At 44.8% G+C, this 22,597-nt stretch overlaps 2 protein-coding genes across 2 annotated transcripts in view; both read left to right on the top strand.

Annotated features, from left to right (window-relative positions):
* Positions 1-9,295, top strand: part of LOC139383905 (consortin-like) — a 26,191-nt gene extending 16,896 nt beyond the window's left edge. Inside the window, exons 10-12 of the mRNA XM_071128509.1 lie at positions 416-1,095; positions 5,657-5,810; positions 8,892-9,295. Of these exons, the coding sequence (XP_070984610.1) occupies positions 416-1,095; positions 5,657-5,810; positions 8,892-9,100 (1,043 nt within the window). The 3' untranslated portion in view covers positions 9,101-9,295. The remainder of the gene's footprint in view (positions 1-415; positions 1,096-5,656; positions 5,811-8,891) is intronic.
* Positions 9,296-12,941: 3,646 nt separating this feature from the next.
* Positions 12,942-22,597, top strand: part of LOC139384039 (SET and MYND domain containing 3) — a 187,823-nt gene continuing 178,167 nt past the window's right edge. The window contains exon 1 of the mRNA XM_071128671.1: positions 12,942-13,169. Coding sequence (XP_070984772.1) covers positions 13,009-13,169 — 161 coding nt within the window. The 5' untranslated portion in view covers positions 12,942-13,008. The remainder of the gene's footprint in view (positions 13,170-22,597) is intronic.

Here is a 22,597-nt window from a genome sequence, read left to right as displayed (position 1 = left end):
TCCGTTGACATCAAGTTCCCTATAAAACAGCAGCTAAAGGGTAAAAGAGGAGAGTGTTGTGAATAATTGAGTTAGGAGATCTGGGAGGTGTTTTTGAGGATATTGAGGAACAGTGATTCCCTCTTTTTAATGTAGATTAGACAGTGGACTCTGCTGGAGACCAGTGTTACTGGGAGGTTGTTGATGTCTACAGGACTCTAAAGGGAGAGCCTGGGTAGAGAAGTTAAAGGGTTGTGGGGAGGGGGGGGGGGGGTCAAGGGCTGTTGTAGTGTTATGTCTATTGTAACATTTCTTCCCTCTGTATGTCTCTCTCTCTCTCTCTCTCTCTTCCTCTCTCTCTCTGTGTCCCTGTCTTCCTCTCTCTCTGTGTCTCTGTCTTCCTCTCTCTCTGTGTCTCTGTCTCTTGCTCTCCTAGTTCGGTTATTTGAGTGTTTGTTGGGGATGGAGGAGGACCAGAGAGGAACAGACTCCACCCTCTCCCAGAGCATCAACCCAATCAAATCAGCCGGAGCCCTGAAGGACAGCCTCAGCTCCAATGACTGTGCAGCTCTGGGTGTGGCACAGGACTGCAGAGACTCCCAGGGGATTGGGAGGGCTGAATTCACAGACTCTCAGAGCGAAGGAACGGGTCAGCAGACGGAGAGTGAGATGGAACACACCACTCAGGAGGGTTGCACTACGCCGGACCGCCCTACGGATGGGGAAATGAGCCAACCCAAGCATGAGGAGCAGCAGGGAGGAGAGGAAAAACAGGAGGAGGTGGAAGAGGCAGAGGAGGCCTTGGCATTAAAGGAAGAGGAGAAAGAGGAGAAGAGAGATGGTGTTGATTGTTTAAAAGCTCCTCTAGAGGAGATCTCAGCCTTAGCAGTGAAGGAGCAGCTCACACTGGAGGAGGCCCAGCTGCGCGAGGAGGCCCAGCTGCGCGAGGAGGCCCAGCTGCGCGAGGAGGCCCAGCTGCGCGAGGAGGCCCAGCTGCGCGAGGAGGCCCAGCTGCGCGAGGAGGAGTATGATATGTTTGGAGTGGACATGGTGGAGACTATCAGAGACCGGGTGGCTTCGCTGGACGACCTGGCCAAACGCATTACAGTGGAGGAGGTGAGTGGGAGAGACTGTGTGTGGACTGAAGTTTTATGACACACACACAAACACACGTTGACACTTACAGAGAGATGTATTGCACAGTTTTGGTACATATTGCAGTTCGGTGCATATTGCAGTCACGGTTCGGTTTCGGTATAGCTGGAAAATGAAATGCCATTCAGAATGTTCAGCATTCACAATGTTCCTTGCATTGCCTGGTGACTGGATATTTATGTTGGGCCTTTCAAGTTTCTACTCTGATGCTGCGATTGTAACCATGTGGGAGGTTGGAATTTACCAGTTGTGAAGTCAAATACATTTATGTGATTTCAATTGTTGAGAAACACTGATTAGCTAATGGCCAACCAGCTGTCAACCTTGTAAACACATTCTAGAGTTCAAAAACCACTTTAATATATTGCTAAGTACTGTTTTGTTAAACACAAGGTGCATTGGCCAATTAATTGAAAACTTCTGCTTTTGTTTTGCTTATATAGAGCGGGTTCTACCCGTTTCCTGAAATGGGTGGAAGAGCCAAGTTCTTAAGTTCTTAACGTGGCTCAAGCACTTTCACAAAGTGCAGAAACACCCTGTTCTCAACCACAGAGAATGGGGCGCATATCAGGAGCTATCAGCATACCTTGATTGGGAGTCCCGTAGGGCGGTGCACAATTGGCCCAGCGTCGTCCGGGTTTGGCCCGGGGTAGGCCGTCATTGTAAATAGGAATTTGTTCTTAACTGACTTGCCTAGTTAAAAAAAGGTTAAATAAAATTAAAATAATAATAAACCAAAAACTATAAACAAATTAGGGCTGTCCCCATATTTAGATATACCCTATGTTTGAATCAAATCAACTATATGTAGGCTACTTTGTCTGATGCTTTAAGCACTGAAATAAAACTGAAGACACACAAATGACCAACTAGGGAGCCAGAGATCAATATAACCAGAAGAGTCAAACCTGCTTCCTCCCCTTCCCGCTGCCGACTGCTGCTGGCCTTCGAAGATTCTGACACCTTATGATTTTCACATGCACATTTTCAAGAAAACAGTTTAATTAAGACAAACAGAAATAGTATTGGATCCCCAAATGGGCACATTTATAAGCCTACATTTATAAGCCTACATTTATAAGTCTACATTTACAAGTCTACATTTACAAGTCTACATTTACAAGTCTACATTTACAAGTCTACATTTACAAGCCTACATTTACAAGCCTACATTTACAAGCCTACATTTACAAGTCTACATTTACAAGTCTACATTTACAAGTCTACATTTACAAGCCTACATTTACAAGTCTACATTTACAAGTCTACATTTACAAGTCTACATTTACAAGTCTACATTTACAAGTCTACATTTACAAGTCTACATTTACAAGCCTACATTTACAAGTCTACATTTACAAGCCTACATTTACAAGCCTACATTTACAAGCCTACATTTACAAGCCTACATTTACAAGTCTACATTTACAAGCCTACATTTATAAGCCTACATTTATAAGTCTACATTTACAAGTCTACATTTACAAGCCTACATTTACAAGCCTACATTTACAAGCCTACATTTACAAGCCTACATTTACAAGCCTACATTTACAAGCCTACATTTACAAGCCTACATTTATAAGCCTACATTTACAAGTCTACATTTACAAGCCTACATTTACAAGCCTACATTTACAAGCCTACATTTACAAGCCTACATTTACAAGCCTACATTTACAAGCCTACATTTACAAGTCTACATTTACAAGCCTACATTTACAAGTCTACATTTACAAGTCTACATTTACAAGCCTACATTTATAAGCCTACATTTATAAGTCTACATTTACAAGTCTACATTTACAAGTCTACATTTACAAGCCTACATTTATAAGCCTACATTTATAAGTCTACATTTACAAGTCTACATTTACAAGTCTACATTTACAAGTCTACATTTACAAGCCTACATTTATAAGCCTACATTTACAAGTCTACATTTACAAGTCTACATTTACAAGCCTACATTTACAAGCCTACATTTACAAGCCTACATTTACAAGCCTACATTTACAAGCCTACATTTACAAGTCTACATTTACAAGCCTACATTTACAAGTCTACATTTACAAGTCTACATTTACAAGCCTACATTTATAAGCCTACATTTATAAGTCTACATTTACAAGTCTACATTTACAAGTCTACATTTACAAGTCTACATTTACAAGTCTACATTTACAAGTCTACATTTACAAGTCTACATTTACAAGTCTACATTTACAAGCCTACATTTATAAGCCTACATTTACAAGTCTACATTTACAAGTCTACATTTACAAGTCTACATTTACAAGCCTACATTTACAAGCCTACATTTACAAGTCTACATTTACAAGCCTACATTTACAAGCCTACATTTACAAGTCTACATTTACAAGCCTACATTTATAAGCCTACATTTATAAGTCTACATTTACAAGTCTACATTTACAAGTCTACATTTACAAGTCTACATTTACAAGCCTACATTTACAAGCCTACATTTACAAGTCTACATTTACAAGCCTACATTTACAAGTCTACATTTACAAGCCTACATTTACAAGCCTACATTTACAAGCCTACATTTACAAGCCTACATTTACAAGCCTACATTTACAAGTCTACATTTACAAGCCTACATTTACAAGCCTACATTTACAAGCCTACATTTACAAGCCTACATTTACAAGTCTACATTTACAAGCCTACATTTACAAGCCTACATTTACAAGCCTACATTTACAAGCCTACATTTGTGTAAGCGTCAGTAGTTAGCAAGCAGACAATGTTAGGTCATAATTAGCCCTTGGATGCCAAATATGGAGCTGGGTGTGTGTGTGTGGGGAGAGAGAGGTGTGCGCGTTTTAGTGTAGGTGTGTAATCGATTGCGTATGTTTCTGGCGAGGGAGAGGAACGAGGCCGTCGTGGAGTCAGACTGAGGGTGAGGAGGGGTGGGTGCACGCGATTCACAAGCCTACGTCGTGGAGTCACACTGAGGGTAAGGAGGGGGTGGGTGCACGCAATTCACAAGGCTACTTTGGCCATTTAAACCTCTTTGGCGATGCGGTGGCCGTATTGGAATGGAATGCCCACCAGTCAGGTCTGGGCCACTATGACAAACAACTGAAGAGCTCTGTACATAATGGTTTAGGTGAGAGTAGAGTTGATCTCTGAACAGCTACAATAATAACCTCATTAAAACTGGAGGGGCTTTTCATCGTTCTCTTCTTCTCTCTCTCTCTCATCTTTATATGCCATTTAGCAGACGCTTTTATCCAAAGCGACTTACGGGCGGCCCCAGGAATTAAACCCACAACCCTGGCGGTGCAAGCGGCATGCTCCCCCCCCCCCCCCCCCCGTTCCCACTCTCCTCCATCTTCTGTTTTCACCTCTCTCCCTCTCTCTTCTGTCAGGCCTGACAAGAGTGTGACTGAAGGGTGAAACCGATCAAGCGAATGTTGTGAACCTGAGCCTCTCTAACTGATTGTTCAGAAAGGAGGTGATGTCACCAGGTGACGTCACTGGATGAGATGATATGATGGCATCAGCCGATGTCACTTGATAAGATGACACCAGCGGTCACCAGCACCTAAGACATAGGGCGTGGTCAAGCGGATCTACTTTGTCTAGTCGGTGGCCATCGTTGGTAATCTGCCTTTCAAAGTGTGTTGCGTTATGGGGATAACAATTGTCTGACTTGCGCTTACACGTTGACTGCGTGAACTGTACACGAACCATGAGATCAAAGGTCATGCAGTTTTTTTGATGAAGTCGTCTTCAAGTCGCTGTAGTTGTTTCTCAATTCTAAAGCTACAAATGAAACTGATATGAGACCTCTCTCTAACCAATGAATTGTTCACACTTAATGTTTTCAGTTTGTGAGTGTGTGATATAGGGGTATAGAAAATTGTATTTCTACATTTATTCAGAAAATATTTTATGAACAATAGCAGCTATGTGGACACTGCCATGTTGATCTGAGACTTACTGTTGGAAAACCACTACAGAGTCTGACTTTTGGCTGTCACATATGTGCCTCCGTCGACTTCACTCGCTGACTTTCGCCTGCAGTCGGCTTCGTTTGCAGTCGGCTTCGTCTGCAGTCGGCTTCGTCTGCAGTCGGCTTCGTTTGCAGTCGGCTTCGTTTGCAGTCGGCTTCGTCTGCAGTCGGCTTCGTTTGCAGTCGGCTTCGTTTGCAGTCGGCTTCGTCTGCAGTCGGCTTCGTTTGCAGTCGGCTTCGTTTGCAGTCGGCTTCGTCTGCAGTCGGCTTACAACTCAAACACCCAGTTTCTCAGAGGTTTGAGGTTGACATGAGAGGGCAGTGTACGCTGACACCTAATGGGGATACTATGTCTATTACTGCCTGTGTGTGTGTGTGTGTGTGTGTGTGTGTGTGTGTGTGTGTACTGCATGGTGTACTGTATGTGTGTGTATTGATATATATGTAATGTGTATGTGTCTATTGTGTACAGTATGTGCATGTTAATCAGTTGACCTGGCCCTGACCTTTTGACCATGTCCCGCTGACCTCCAGATGACCCCTGTCCCTGGCCTTGTGTCCATCCTGAAGAGGAGGAGTGTGTGTGTGGAGGATGTGTGTGTGGCTCCCTTCTCGGCACCACTCAAACACAAACACCCTGCTAAACGCAGGGTCCGTTTCAAAGTACCTGACGACGGCTTTGACCACGGTAAGTGTGTGTGTGTGAGTGTGAGTGAGTATATGTATACCCAACAATGGTTTTGATCAATTGCTTACTGATTGATTACTGCTATGTGTGTCTGTCTGCATTCTTACCATGTCACCCTCTCCCTTCTTCCCTCTGTCCTCTCCCTTCTTCCCTCTGTCCTCTCCCTTCTTCCCTCTGTCCTCTCCCTTCTTCCCTCTGTCCTCTCCCTTCTTCCCTCTGTCCTCTCCCTTCTTCCCTCTGTCCTCTCCCTTCTTCCCTCTGTCCTCTCCCTTCTTCCCTCTGTCCTCTCCCTTCTTCCCTCTGTCCTCTCCCTTCTTCCCTCTGTCCTCTCCCTTCTTCCCTCTGTCCTCTCCCTTCTTCCCTCTGTCCTCTCCCTTCTTCCCTCTGTCCTCTCCCTTCTTCCCTCTGTCCTCTCCCTTCTTCCCTCTGTCCTCTCCCTTCTTCCCTCTGTCCTCTCCCTTCTTCCCTCTGTCCTCTCCCTTCTTCCCTCTGTCCTCTCCCTTCTTCCCTCTGTCCTCTCCCTTCTTCCCTCTGTCCTCTCCCTTCTTCCCTCTGTCCTCTCCCTTCTTCCCTCTGTCCTCTCCCTTCTTCCCTCTGTCCTCTCCCTCCCTTCTTCCCTTCTGTCCTCTCCCTTCTTCCCTCTGTCCTCTCCCTTCTTCCCTCTGTCCTCTCCCTTCTTCCCTCTGTCCTCTCCCTTCTTCCCTCTGTCCTCTCCCTTCTTCCCTCTGTCCTCTCCCTTCTTCCCTCTGTCCTCTCCCTTCTTCCCTCTGTCCTCTCCCTTCTTCCCTCTGTCCTCTCCCTTCTTCCCTCTGTCCTCTCCCTTCTTCCCTCTGTCCTCTCCCTTCTTCCCTCTGTCCTCTCCCTTCTTCCCTCTGTCCTCTCCCTTCTTCCCTCTGTCCTCTCCCTTCTTCCCTCTGTCCTCTCCCTTCTTCCCTCTGTCCTCTCCCTTCTTCCCTCTGTCCTCTCCCTTCTTCCCTCTGTCCTCTCCCTTCTTCCCTCTGTCCTCTCCCTTCTTCCCTCTGTCCTCTCCCTTCTTCCCTCTGTCCTCTCCCTTCTTCCCTCTGTCCTCTCCCTTCTTCCCTCTGTCCTCTCCCTTCTTCCCTCTGTCCTCTCCCTTCTTCCCTCTGTCCTCTCCCTTCTTCCCTCTGTCCTCTCCCTTCTTCCCTCTGTCCTCTCTTCCCTCTGTCCTCTCCCTCTTCCCTCTGTCCTCTCCCTTCTTCCCTCTGTCCTCTCCCTTCTTCCCTCTGTCCTCTCCCTTCTTCCCTCTGTCCTCTCCCTTCTTCCCTCTGTCCTCTCCCTTCTTCCCTCTGTCCTCTCCCTTCTTCCCTCTGTCCTCTCCCTTCTTCCCTCTGTCCTCTCCCTTCTTCCCTCTGTCCTCTCCCTTCTTCCCTCTGTCCTCTCCCTTCTTCCCTCTGTCCTCTCCCTTCTTCCCTCTGTCCTCTCCCTTCTTCCCTCTGTCCCTCTCCCTTCTTCCCTCTGTCCTCTCCCTTCTTCCCTCTGTCCTCTCCCTTCTTCCCTCTGTCCTCTCCCTTCTTCCCTCTGTCCTCTCCCTTCTTCCCTCTGTCCTCTCCCTTCTTCCCTCTGTCCTCTCCCTTCTTCCCTCTGTCCTCTCCCTTCTTCCCTCTGTCCTCTCCCTTCTTCCCTCTGTCCTCTCCCTTCTTCCCTCTGTCCTCTCCCTTCTTCCCTCTGTCCTCTCCCTTCTTCCCTCTGTCCTCTCCCTTCTTCCCTCTGTCCTCTCCCTTCTTCCCTCTGTCCTCTCCCTTCTTCCCTCTGTCCTCTCCCTTCTTCCCTCTGTCCTCTCCCTTCTTCCCTCTGTCCTCTCCCTTCTTCCCTCTGTCCTCTCCCTTCTTCCCTCTGTCCTCTCCCTTCTTCCCTCTGTCCTCTCCCTTCTTCCCTCTGTCCTCTCCCTTCTTCCCTCTGTCCTCTCCCTTCTTCCCTCTGTCCTCTCCCTTCTTCCCTCTGTCCTCTCCCTTCTTCCCTCTGTCCTCTCCCTTCTTCCCTCTGTCCTCTCCCTTCTTCCCTCTGTCCTCTCCCTTCTTCCCTCTGTCCTCTCCCTTCTTCCCTCTGTCCTCTCCCTTCTTCCCTCTGTCCTCTCCCTTCTTCCCTCTGTCCTCTCCCTTCATCCCTCTGTCCTCTCCCTTCATCCCTCTGTCCTCTCCCTTCTTCCCTCTGTCCTCTCCCTTCATCCCTCTGTCCTCTCCCTTCATCCCTCTGTCCTCTCCCTTCATCCCTCTGTCCTCTCCCTTCTTCCCTCTGTCCTCTCCCTTCTTCCCTCTGTCCTCTCCCTTCTTCCCTCTGTCCTCTCCCTTCTTCCCTCTGTCCTCTCCCTTCTTCCCTCTGTCCTCTCCCTTCTTCCCTCTGTCCTCTCCCTTCTTCCCTCTGTCCTCTCCCTTCTTCCCTCTGTCCTCTCCCTTCTTCCCTCTGTCCTCTCCCTTCTTCCCTCTGTCCTCTCCCTTCTTCCCTCTGTCCTTTCCCTTCTTCCCTCTGTCCTCTCCCTTCTTCCCTCTGTCCTCTCCCTTCATCCCTCTGTCCTCTCCCTTCTTCCCTCTGTCCTCTCCCTTCTTCCCTCTGTCCTCTCCCTTCATCCCTCTGTCCTCTCCCTTCTTCCCTCTGTCCTCTCCCTTCTTCCCTCTGTCCTCTCCCTTCTTCCCTCTGTCCTCTCCCTTCTTCCCTCTGTCCTCTCCCTTCTTCCCTCTGTCCTCTCCCTTCTTCCCTCTGTCCTCTCCCTTCTTCCCTCTGTCCTCTCCCTTCTTCCCTCTGTCCTCTCCCTTCTTCCCTCTGTCCTCTCCCTTCTTCCCTCTGTCCTCTCCCTTCTTCCCTCTGTCCTCTCCCTTCATCCCTCTGTCCTCTCCCTTCTTCCCTCTGTCCTCTCCCTTCTTCCCTCTGTCCTCTCCCTTCTTCCCTCTGTCCTCTCCCTTCTTCCCTCTGTCCTCTCCCTTCTTCCCTCTGTCCTCTCCCTTCTTCCCTCTGTCCTCTCCCTTCTTCCCTCTATCCTCTCCCTTCTCCAGACAAGAAATCGTTCAATAAAGCTAAGATAAAGTAGAATAAACATCTAAACGTGTTTCCTTTTCCCTCCTGCAGACGAGGTGGGCGGAGACTCCTGCCTGCTCCTCTTCCTGCTTTGCCTGGTCACCGTGGTGATCAGCCTGGGAGGCACCGCCCTCTACTGTGCCCTGGGCGACGCCCAGTCCACTGTCTGCACCGACTTCTCCCGTAACGCTGACTTCTACCTCGCACAGCTGCATCGTGGGATGGATCAGCTCCAAAACTGGCTAACCCCCGCGTCTTAGCTGACCCCCAAGAGGAGAGGAGAAGAGAGGGGGAGGAGAAGAGAAATAGGGGGAGGGAAGAAAAGGAGAGGGGGAGAAGAAGGGGACAGAGGAGGAAAACTCCCTCGTTTTGCAGAGTGGATACTCGCCTCTCTTTATGTCCTGCCCTGTTTTAATCTCTCTCTCTCTCCTCTCTCTGTCAGTCTTTCTCTCTCTCTCTCTCCTCTCTCTGTCAGTCTTTCTCTCTCTCTCTCTCTCTCTCTCTCTCTCTCTCTCTCTCTCTCTCTCTCTCTCTCTCTCTCTCTCTCTCTCTCTCTCTCTCTCTCTCTCTCTCTCTCTCTCTCTCGCTCTCTCTCTCTCTCTCTCGCTCTCTCTCTCTCTCTCTCTCTCTCTCTCTGTGTCAGTCTTTCTGTCTTTACTGGCTGGCCAGTTAGTGTGTTTGTGTGGGAGAGAGTGATTGAACGATGTTTGTGTGGCGGGAGAGAGTGATTGAACGATGTCTGTGTGGTACTGATAGGCTGCATCCACACTAAAAGTTCCCTAAGACATCTGCAGTGCTGCCTGGTAGGACTGACCTAGGACCTGTAGTATACTGGACCACCCATAGACGTCAAATGTACACTACTGGACGTGGACTGACTCGAAGTCAGCCCAGAGGAATGGATAATATTCATTACCACTGACCTTGAACCTGCTCACTACTACATGGACCTGTCCTCTGGGTCCTTCAGGCATGGACAGAACTGCTCACCTGCGCAGACAGGAAGTGCTTGTGTAGCCATTTCAGAAACCGGCACAGCTCTTTGTTTACTGCCGCCATTTTTAATCTCATCTACACCTCAAAAACATGAACAATTCTGCTGTGGTCAGAAACATTAAATAATGTCTTTAAAATAATCTTCTACTAATGAATGTTTTGTTGTAATGAAACAGATTTGACTTTCCTTTACGTTCCTCACTATTGACTATTTTTATGTTGTAGGTAGGGTGTTCCTTTGGGCTGAGGATAGAAGTTGCCCCGAATCACAGATCTAAGATCATATCTTAACCGCATCCTCAACCAGGAGGGGGATGAAATATCTGACCCTGTATCAGTGGATAGGGGAATCTGCTACCCCTTCTGTTTATTGGGTTGTTTTGGGGTACAGATAGTTCAGCCTGATTGTAGCGTTGGCCCCTTGATGACCCTTAGTGTGTGTCAGACAGAGATATATGCAACACAGACAAGAAAGCAATACATGTCTGTAATCATGTGCGTTAAAGAATGTTATTTTATTTATTTCGTTCTTAAAAAAAAAAAAAAAAAAGTAAACCCTTTTCCTCCCCAATTTCGTGGTATCCAATTGGTAGTTACAGTCTTGTTTCATTGCTGCAACTCCCGTACGTACTCGGGAGAGGCGAAGGACGAGAGTCCTCTGAAACACAATCCAACCAATTCCCGCTTAACCCGGATGCCAGCCGCACCAATGTGTCGGAGGAAACACAGTACACCTGCCGACTGTGTCAGCGTGCACTACACCCGGCCTGCCACGGGAGTCGCTAGTGCGCGATGGGACAAGGACATCCCTGCCGGCCAAACCCTCCCCTAACCCGGACGACGCTGAGGCAATTGTGCGCCGGCTGCGACAGAGCCTGGACTCGAACCCAGAATCTCTAGAGGCACAGCTAGCACTGCAGTGCCTTAGACCACTGCACCACTCCGGAGGCCTGCTCAGGCATATCTATATATCTTTATTGTCAAATAATTATGGGCATCAATCGTGGGATTGTCATGATCAGTCTTACTACAGTTCATTACCTCCTGCGATCAATGGACTCAATTGATTTTTTTTCCATGTACATTTTTTATTTGTGCTTTTTTTCTTATTTTTTGGACTTCTGGTCTATTTAATCAATGAGCTGTTACATTTTTTTTGTGACAGTTGGTGGAAATGCACAAAGTCAGTGTGTCTTAGTTTCGTTAGGAAAAGTTCTGTAGACGTGGATGATTTGATGGCGCAGGCTGGGCAGTGACTCTCAGGCTACATCCCAAATGTCAAGTGCCTTCCTCTCCTTGTCTATTCTCCTTCCACTCCTCCCTCTTCTCACCTACTCTCCTTCCTCTCCTCGTCTACTCTCCTCCCTCTCCTCGTCTACTCTCCTCCCTCTCCTTCCACTCGTCCCTCTTCTCACCTACTCTCCTTCCTCTCCTCGTCTACTCTCCTCCCTCTCCTCGTCTACTCTCCTCCCTCTCCTCGTCTACTCTCCTCCCTCTCCTCGTCTACTCTCCTCCCTCTCCTCGTCTACTCTCCTTCCACTCCTCCCTCTTCTCACCTACTCTCATTCCTCTCCTCGTCTACTCTCCTCCCTCTCCTCGTCTACTCTCCTCCCTCTCCTCGTCTACTCTCCTCCCTCTCCTCGTCTACTCTCCTCCCTCTCCTCGTCTAATCTCCTCCTCCTTCTCGTCTACTCTCCTCCCTCTCCTCGTCTACTCTCCTCCCTCTCCTCGTCTACTCTCCTCCCTCTCCTCGTCTAATCTCCTCCTCCTTCTCGTCTACTCTCCTCCCTCTTCTCACCTACTCTCCTTCCTCTCCTTGTCTACTCTCCTCCCTCTCATCGTCTACTCTCCTCCCTCTCATCGTCTACTCTCCTCCCTCTCATCGTCTACTCTCCCTTTCCTCGTCTACTCTCCTCCCTCTCCTCGTCTACTCTCCTCCCTCTCCTCGTCTAATCTCCTCCTCCTTCTCGTCTACTCTCCTCCCTCTCCTCGTCTACTCTCCTTCCACTCCTCCCTCTTCTCACCTACTCTCCTTCCTCTCCTTGTCTACTCTCCTCCCTCTCCTCGTCTACTCCATCTCCTCGTCTACTCTCCTCCCACTCCCCGTTGACCCTCCTCCCTCACCTCGTTTACTCTGATCTGAAAACACAAGACCGGTGAAACCAACAGCAAAATATAATCATATTCAGATCTGTTGTAAAATGCACAATAAACTGTAGATTCATTAATTAGCTTGGAAGAATGCCAGGAGATTGACTTTAGTGTCTTGTACTTTCAGAAGTGTGCAGATGGAGTGGAGACGAGGACAGGAAGCCACTGTAGACTATTGAGATGCAGCCTTGTTTTAATTTAAATTTTATTTTCACTCGTCCTCTGGCTGGTTCAGATGACTATCTTACTTTTGGAATCTGAAGTATTTATATATCTGCACAATGTAGGGGGAGAGAAAACAAACGATCAAATCTAATCTTTATGTGCATGTCTTTCTGTTGTTTCTCTAGTTTTGGCTTGTTGTGGGTATTGTAGATTCATTTTTTCATGTTTGTCATCGTGGTTTAGATCTGTCTTTACAGTCTGGAGGGATTACTGTGTGGTGGGTACTTTTAAACACCTGTTTCTCTCTGATAATAATAAACCTTATTGTGGGGACTGGTCTGACAATTGTATACTGTTATAAAGTTCCATTAAGTTAGTCATACAGCTGTTAAGTTGTTATTACGTTTGTAAGTTGTTAATCATTCACAATAGTCTGATAAACCCAGATACAAAAGCCAGAGACCAAATACAAAACACTTCTTTCTGAACGACACTCTTTTAGGGGACAGCCACTAGAGTCAGCCTTGAACAGCTGCACCGCAGTTGCGCAGACAATACACGTTTTAGGCGAAACCAAATTAATATTTGATTTCGCAATTATTGGTGTTCTCAGTTTGGTGAAAGTGATACGAGAAATGTGTGTGTGTGTATATATATATATATAATGTATGTTTTTTTTTTCATTTCCAGTCAAACAGGCGAAAACACCCAGCTTCTAAGCAGACCGGAACTATGACAATTTTTCAATGGTAAACGGCATGAGTAAGACATCTCAATTTATCCACCATCTTTGGTCCGACGGCCATTTGCGGATGTAAACACAATTTCCCCAGTTCCACATGCGTGCGAGATCGGGATGGCGTCAAAGTTCGAACGTTTTGCCTCTGCAGGGAAAGGGAATGGTTTACGAGCGACACACGAAATACACGCAGGTGAACTCCTGTATACGGCGGAACCTCTAGCATACTGCGTGTCCAACACATGCGCCAAATACTTCTGTCACAGCTGCTTCTCACGGTAAGAGCTGTTGACCTTTTCGTTCTGACTTGACACTTATCTAAAGTAAGTTTTTGCGTTTTACCCAATAGGATATGTGGAGGGTAAACTGACCCTCTATCCGTGCCTACGTACAATTTCTTCGTTATTGCGTTCTGGACCCTTGTTGGTCGGGTTGTTGTCAGATACTGCTATATAACTAACAGATAGCTAAATGCCTTTTTTATAGCTCACCAACACAGCCATAAACGGCTCTTATTATTAATTTCCAACGAAACGGAGTGTAGAATCAACTACAACAGTACAACAACGTTGATACACTACCACTGGGCTGACGTGAGCTTTGCTGATGTACTCAAACTGGACGCTAGATGGCAGTGTTGCTTTTCCATTTGCTTCAGCTCTAGACAATCTTTGTGTATCGGAATCTATTGTAGCAGTAGGCTATGAGATTTACAGGTGATCGAGTTAATTATGTATGATAAGGGGCTAGTTCTCACTCATCTCAGAGAGCACACTGTTCAGTTCCATAAAGATCTTCACTAAGAACCCAATTGTAAATTATATATTTTTAATAGAGACATTGGCCAACTGGGTAATTTGCTAATTGCAATGTTTGCATATCAATCCTCGGCCTGAATCCTCATACAGTGCCTTCAGAGTATTCACACCCCTTGACCTTTTTTTCACATTTTGTTGTTACACAGTGGGATTGAAATAGATTTGATATTTTTTTGTCAATGATCTACACAATATTCTGTCAAAGTGGAAGAACAATTCCAACTTTTTTTTTTATTCATGGTAAATTAAACACTAATATATCTTAATTTGATAATTATTCAACCCCCTGAGTAAAACATGTTAGAATCACATTTGGCAGTGATTACAGCTGTGAGTCTTTCTGGGTAAGTCTCTGAGAGCTTTGCACACCTGGATTGTATAATATTTGCACATTATTATTTAAGCGCTGTCAAATTGGTTGTTGATCATTGCCAGACAACCACTTTCAGGTCTTGCCATATATTTTCAAGACAATTTAAGTCAAAACTGTAACTAGAGCACTCAGGAACATTCAATGTCATCTTGGTAAGCAACTTGGTAAGCAACAGTGTATATTTGGCTTTGTGTTTTAGGTTATTGTCCTGTTGAAAGGTGAATGTGTCTCCCAGTGTCTGTTGGGAAAGAGGACTGAACCAAGTTTTCCTCTAGGATTTTGCCTGTGGTCGGCGCTATTCCATTTCTTTTTTCCTCAAACTCCCTAGTCCTTGCCGATGACAAGCATACCCATAACATGATGCACCTACCACCATGCTTGAAAACATGAAGAGTGGTACTCAGTAATGTGTTGTGTTGGTTTTGCCCCAAACATAACACTTTCTATTCAGGACATCAAGTTAATTTCTTTGCTGTTTTTTTTGCAGTTTTACTTTAGTGACATATTGCAAACAGGATGCATGTTTTGGAATATTTATATTCTGTACAGGCTCCCTTCTTTTCACTCTATCAATTAGGTTACTGTTGTGGAGTAACTACAATGTGGTTGATCCATCCTCAGTTTTCTCCTATCACAGCCATTAAACTCTGTAAATGTTTTAAAATCCCCATTGGACTCATGGTGAAATCCCTGAACTGTTTCCTTCCTCTCCGGCAACTGAGTTAGGAAGGAAGCCTGTATTTTTGTAGTGACTGGGTGTGTTGATACACCATCCAAAGTGTAATTAATAACTTCACCATGCTCAAAGGGATATTCAGTGTATTTTATTTTTTATTTTTTACCCATCTACCAATAGGTGCCCTTAATTTGCGGACCATTGGAAAACCTCCGTGGTCTTTGTGGTTGAAAATGTGGTTGAATTTCACTGCTCAGCTGGGGGATCTTACAAATAATACATTAGGCCTACTGTTACATGCCTGTGCTCATCAACATGTTTTTTTAAAGGAAAAGTGAAATGACTCACAGCTCAAATAATATGAAACAACTCCCTGACATCGGACATGATACACATTTTAACAGCACAACAAAATAGATAAAACATGTTATTTTGCAGGTGCCTTTTCATTTGTACATCAGTGGTGCAACTGTCTTTCTAACTGCACGGAACTAAAGCTGTGGTGCAACTATGTCTTTCTAACTGCACGGAACTAAAGCTGTGGTGCAACTATGTCTTTCTAACTGCACGGAACTAAAGCTGTGGTGCAACTATGTCTTTCTAACTGCACGGAACTAAAGCTGTGGTGCAACTATGTCTTTCTAACTGCACGGAACTAAAGCTGTGGTGCAACTATGTCTTTCTAACTGCACGGAACTAAAGCTGTGGTGCAACTATGTCTTTCTAACTGCACGGAACTAAAGCTGTGGTGCAACTATGTCTTTCTAACTGCACGGAACTAAAGCTGTGGTGCAACTATGTCTTTCTAACTGCACGGAACTAAAGCTGTGGTGCAACTATGTCTTTCTAACTGCACGGAACTAAAGCTGTGGTGCAACTATGTCTTTCTAACTGCACGGAACTAAAGCTGTGGTGCAACTATGTCTTTCTAACTGCACGGAACTAAAGCTGTGGTGCAACTGTCTTTCTAACTGCACGGAACTAAAGCTGTGGTGCAACTATGTCTTTCTAACTGCACGGAACTAAAGCTGTGGTGCAACTATGTCTTTCTAACTGCACGGAACTAAAGCTGTGGTGCAACTATGTCTTTCTAACTGCACGGAACTAAAACTGTGGTGCAACTGTCTTTCTAACTGCACGGAACTAAAGCTGTGGTGCACAGGAGAGAAGCAAAACTTTCCAGTGGGCAAAATCCTTTATCTTGAGGTTACGGAGGAGGGGTTGTAAAATGTACCAGTCAAAAGTTTGGAGACACTCATTCCAGGGTTTTTCTTTATTTTTTACTATTTTCTACATGGTTGAATAATAGTGAAGATATCCAAATATATTTGAGATTCTTCAAAGTAGCCACCCTGTGGCTTGATAACAGCTTTGCACACGCTTGGCATTCTCTCAACCAGCTTCATGAGGTAGTCACCTGGAATGCATTTCAATGAATAGGTGTGCCTTGTTCATTTCTGGAATTTCTTTCATTAATGCATTTGAGCCAATCAGTTGTGTTGTGACAAGGTACTGTAGGGGTGGTATACATAAGATAGCCCTATTTGGTAAAAACCAAGTCCATATTATGGCAAAAACAAAGAGAAACAACAGTCCATCATTACTTTAAGACATGAAGGTCAATTAATCTGGAAAATTTCAAGACCTTTGAAAGTTTCTTTAAGTGCAGTCGCAAAAACCATCAAGGGCTATGATGAAACTGGCTTTCACGAGGACCGCCACAGGAAAGGAAGACCCAGAGAGACCTCTGCTGCAGATGATAAGTTCATTAGAGTTATCAGCCTCAGAAATTGCAGCCTAAATAAATGCTTCAGAGATCAAGTAACAGACACATCTCAACATCAACTGGTCAGAGGAGACTGCGTGAATCAGGCCTTCATGGTCGAATTGCTGCAAAGAAACCACTATCAAAGGACACCAATAAGAAGAGACTTGCTTGGGCCAAGAAACATGAGCAATGGACATTAGACCGGTGGAAATCAGTCCTTTGGTCTGATGAGATCAAATTTGAGATTTTTGGTACCAACCGGCGTGTCCTTGTAAAAGACAGAGTAGGTGAACGGATGATTTCCACATGTGTGGTTCCCACCGTGAAGCATGGAGGTGATGGTGTGGGGGTGCTTTGCTGGTGACACTGTCTGTGATTTATTTAGAATTCAAGGCACACTTAACCAGCATGGCTACCAAAGCATTCTGCAGCGATACGCCATCCCATCTGATTTAGTGGGACTATCATTTGTTTTTCAACAGGACAATGACCCAACACACCTCCATGCTGTGTAAGGGCTATTTGACCAAGAAGGAGAGTGATGGAGTGCTGCATCAGATGACCTAGCCTCCACAATTACTCGACCTCAACCCAATTGAGATGGTTTGGGATGAGTTGGACCGCAGAGTGAAGGAAAAGCAGCCAACAAGTGCTCAGCATATGTGGGAACTCCTTCAAGGCTGTTGGAAAAGCATTCCAGGTCAAATCCAATTTTATTTGTCACATACACGTGTTTTAGCAGATGTTATTGCGGATATAGCGAAATGCTTGTATAGGTGAAGCTGATTGAGAGAATGCCAAGAGTGTGCAAAGCTGTCATCAAGGCAAACGGTATCTACTTTGAAGAATCTCAAATATAAAATATATTTTGATTTGTTTAACACTTTTGGTCACTACATGATTCCATATGTGTTATTTATAGTTTTGATGCCTTCACTATTATTCTACAATGTAGCTAATAGTAAAAATAAAGAAAAACCCTTGAATGAGTAGGTGTTTCCAAACCTTTGACTGGCACTGTATAAAATGGACATATCTCTGTTAATACAGAGTAGCTCAAAATATTTCTAATCATTAAAAAGGACAAATTATCCAATGGATCATAATACTTTGCAGCACTATTTTGTAAGTGTACCACATGAGTGTGTGTCCAGATGGCATAGAGATAAACAAACAGGAAACCCACTGATTAATATTCATCCCCCTTAGTGTAGAAAAGTCTATAGGTATTTTCATTGAAATATTTTCCTGCGTGTTTGGTTCAGTCATATTTTATTGGACATCTCTGGCCTTTTCAGAGCTTTCACGCTTTATGTTGACAGATCTCATATTCAATTTAGACCAGTAGGACATTTTCACTGAGATACGTACATTCTCTCTGTAAGCGGGCGGACATGGGTGTGAATTATAGGAGGGAAAAGGGGGGGTGATAATTTAAAAAATAAATTACCTGCAACGGTGATTTATAGTTGTCAGAACCTGGTAATATGTAATATGTAGGTTGGGACATAAACCTAAACTTCAATGGCTAATTTCTCTGAATATGGGAAAATAACATTACTAAATTCACTGGGAATTCATTACATAGAATGAAGAAACAATACCCTAAGCCGCAGCGCCATATTACTTGTCAAACATAGGCAACTGATACTAAACTCAGCAAAAAAAGGAACGTCAACTGCGTTTATTTTCAGCAAACTTAACGTGTAAATATTTGTATGAAGATAAGATTCAACAACTGAGACATAAACTGAACAAGTTCCACAGACATGTGACTAACAGAAATTGAATAATGTGTCCCTGAACAAAGGGGGGGTCAAAATCAAAAGTAACAGTCAGTATCTGGTGTGGCCACCAGCTGCATAAGTACTGCAGTGCATCTCCTCATGGACTGCACCAGATTTGCCAATTGTTGCTGTGAGATGTTACCCCACTTTTCTACCAAGGCACCTGCAAGTTCCCGGACATTTCTGGGGAGGAATAGCCCAAGCCCTCACCCTCCGATCCCACAGGTCCCAGACTTGCTCAATGGGATTGAGATCCTGGCTCTTCGCTGGCCATGGCAGAACACTGACATTTCTATCTTTCAGGAAATCACGCACAGAACGAGCAGTATGGCTGGTGGCATTGTCATGCTGGAGGGTCATGTCAGGATGAGCCTGCAGGAAGGGTACCACATGAGGGTGGAGGATGTCTTCCCTGTAACGAACAGCGTTGAGATTGCCTGCAATGACAACAAGCTCAATCCAATGATGCTGTGACACACCGCCCCAGACCATGACGGACCCTCCACCTCCAAATCAATCCCGCTCCAGAGTACAGGCCTCGGTGTAACGCTCATTCCTAAGATGACAAACGCGAATCTGACCATCACCCCTGGTGAGACAACTGCGACCCGTCAGTGAAGAGCACTTTTTGCCAGTCCTTGTCTGGTCCAGCGACAGTGGGTTTGTGCCCATAGGCAATGTTGTTGCTGGTGATGTCTGGTGAGGACATGCCTTACAACAGGCCTACAAGCCCTCAGTCTAGCCTCTCTCAGCCTATTGCGGACAGCCTGCGCACTGATGGACAACTCGGCAGTTGTTGTTGCCATCCTGTGCCTGTCCTGCAGGTGTGATGTTCGGATGTACCGATCCTGTGCAGGTGTTACACGTGGTCTGCCACTGTCCGTCCTGTCTCCCTGTAGTGCTGTCTTAGGCGTCTCACAGTACAGATATTGCAATTTATTGCCCTGGCCACATCTGCAGTCCTCATGCCTCATTGCAGCATGCATAAGGCATGTTCACGCAGCTGAGCAGGGACCCTGGGCATCTTTCTTTTGGTGTTTTTGAGTCAGTAGAAAGGCCTCTAGTGTCCTAAGTTTTCATAACTGTGACCTTAATTGCTTACTGTCTGTAAGCTGTTAGTGTCTTAACGACCGTTCCACAGGTGCATGTTCATTAATTGTTTATGGTTCATTGAACAAGCATGGGAAACAGTGTTTAATAAACCCTTTACAATGAAGATATGTGAAGTTATTTGGATTTTTACTAATTATCTTTGAAAGACAGGGTTTCTGTTTTTGCAGAGTTTATATACTTGTTGGGGTGGGATTGGCCTAGGGGTTTGGGTGTGGCTTGACTATTTTGGTCAAGTTTGGTCCAAATCGGATGTTAGTTACTATATTATATGAATCCTATAAATTTAAAATTGGCAATTTGGGTGCATTCAATTAGCTTAATTTCTTAGAGATAATCATATTACAACCAAAATAATGTTGCAGTAATGCTAATTGTATCTGTTTTTACTAACAGAAACAATTTCAGAACAATCTGAGATGGTGGGTGTAAATCCTCTTTTATTGTGTTTTTTGAGGTGGAATGACCCATATGCTCAAGTTTTTGTTGCACACTATGCACTCCGATAAACCTATTACCTGTCTGTCTCTCTTAGCTTCTACACACAGTGATCTACATAGCCTACTATACACCAGTGCTGCTTGACTGTTTTGTACCAGGTATTTCTATTGACTAGGTTAGGCCTATCTGAAGTACTTTACACATTGTTTCAGACACCCCAACACCCAACTCTGTCCAACATGTTCTCCATTACTGTCCCAAAAGGATCTGTAGTCGTGGAGTTATAGTGTGTGAGTGTGATGATGGTGTCACCTTGCGTGACCAGTAACCCCCCCATGAGACTCTTATCTTCCTAAGTAAAGGCCTATGTTGGTCTGTAAATGTGCAAGCGTGTGTCTGTGATTTAAACTAGCCAGAGGGGCGTTTTTAAAGGAATTAAAGCCACATCAAAGCTGGAGGTAATTGCTGCCTGGCTGATCTCTCTCTGCTGTTTGTTTTTAATGAGAGCTAATCGCTAGGGGTGCAGTTGACAAACACACACACACACACTCAACACAGCGTTGTCTTGCTAGCCACAGGTCAACAAACAAACAAATAATTTGCAGTTCCTCCAGTCACAGGAGAGAAGAGGGAGGGGGGATAGAAGGAGAGAGAGTGCGTTTGTGTGTTTATGATCATATGTCTGACAGTTCAAAGGGAGTGTTTAGCTGTGTTATCAGTGGTTACGTGTGTGTGTGTGTGTGTGTGTGTGTGTGTGTGTGTGTGTGATTATTATCAATATGACCTAATGTTAGAATTTAGACCCACATTAAACTAAAATCACAGCAACATCTCCTGGCAGAGACAACGCCTGGCCTAATTACATGCACGCGATTAGGCCTGGCGTTGACTCTGGCAGTAGGTGTTGGTTTAATGTGGGTCTAATTTCTAACTTTGGGTCATATTGATAATAATTGCCAGAACAATGTGATATGGTTTTTGTCTACGCAGGTGTGGAATCGCTCAGGAATAGTTTACTAGAGCAAATTATTCTTCACACGCGCGCCACACAGACCGATTTAATAATCCTCCGATATGAGGAAAAGAGCTGACTGTATGCAGTCTGTCCTGAAGCATACAAATACCTACTTTAGATAAGAGGGGAAAGATGCAATGTTCACAGAAAATCTCCAACGCAAAGTCGAGATGAGAACAGGGGGATTTGTTGACAGGCTTGTCAGCATTCTTCTCCATCCTCTTTTCTCTCTCTCTGTCTCCCTCCAGGTAAAATCTAATGCCTTCATTCCATCCGAAATACATAGCTAAGTTATTGAATACTTTAGCAACGTCACCTCTCAGATCGGTCAAACGAGTTGTGGTTTTGAGTAGAAAGACATGACTTTGCAATTAGAATGACTGCAAATGTATGAATACAGTGTGGTGTTAGTTGTTGTTTTGGATAATGTCTAGGCCTATATTATCAGGAGCTATACCATGGCTGTATGACTACGTTGTATGAATAGCAAAGGGATATAGCAGGTAGACCTTTTTCAGTCAGTTCGACAATAAATAGCCAATGTGCCCCGACTCCGTGGCTGGCTATATAGGCCTATGAAACATGCAAAAGAAAATTAAATGAATGTGCCACAAAACAAATGTAAGTGGATTTCAACTCATCGTTACCATTTACATGGGACGTGCTAATTCACTCACATGAAACTCCTCATGCTCTCCCTCATCCGTGAAAAGAAATTTGACCGCAGCCGACCACAGCGCGCCTGTCCTATCAATAGGTCACTAGAAGATGCGTAGAGTGTATCGTTTGTTCTAGCGGGAGAAGGATATACAGACCTTTCTGACTTGCGAATTGAAACTTTTAATTGAAAAGAAGCCTAGTTAATGAAGTGGAAAAGTAGCCGGCTGACAATGAGTCTGTTGTTGCTTATGGAAAACACTGAAACACACACACACACACACACACTGTTCAAAGAGACCACCAGATGAATTAGTCACCACCATTACAATGGCTATTAGGTTTGACTTTTAAATGAGTCAAATTAGAGAGTTAAAACATCCTAAACAACACACCCATTCACACGAAACCATGAGCTCAGCACCATAGCATTTAGCACAACAGCTCTCTTTTACAGCCTGGGTCGATCTGTGTGTGTAAGTAGTAGGGCTTTCCCCATCCCAAAAAATAATCTTGGCTGACCGAGAGTTGTCTGTTCTTTCGACCCATTGATTGTTTAGAAATGTTGAAACGTGTTTTTTTTCCATATAGACACACCCTATGTTTGAATAAAAGCAATTATATGTAGGCACTGCTATTAAAAATGAAAACACAACTACTAAATACGAGCCAGAAATCAATATAGTCTACAAGGCGTGAGTCAGACCGGTGTCTCATGTGCTTTAAAATATAAAAATACACTACCGTTTAAAAGTTTGGGGTCACTAAGAAATGTCCTTGTTTTTGAAAGAAAATCCCCCCAAAATTGTCAATTTTAAAAGAACATCAAATTGATCAGAAATACATTGTAGATGTTAATATTGTAATGACTATTGTAGCTGGAAATGGCAGATTTTTTTATGGAATATTGACATAAGCGTACAGAGGCCCGTTATCAGCAACTGTCACAGGCTGACCACACCGCTCGTGAGCGTTGCAAAATAAGTTTATGAATCTATGTTATTCAATTATTGCACCCACACTGCTCTCGCATGTCAACGAGCGTCTGCATTGCTAAGGGA

This window comes from Oncorhynchus clarkii, chromosome 25 (genome assembly GCF_045791955.1).
Source record: "Oncorhynchus clarkii lewisi isolate Uvic-CL-2024 chromosome 25, UVic_Ocla_1.0, whole genome shotgun sequence".
Classification (NCBI taxonomy): Eukaryota; Metazoa; Chordata; class Actinopteri; order Salmoniformes; family Salmonidae; genus Oncorhynchus; species Oncorhynchus clarkii.
This window is presented reverse-complemented; position numbering and strand designations above follow the sequence as displayed.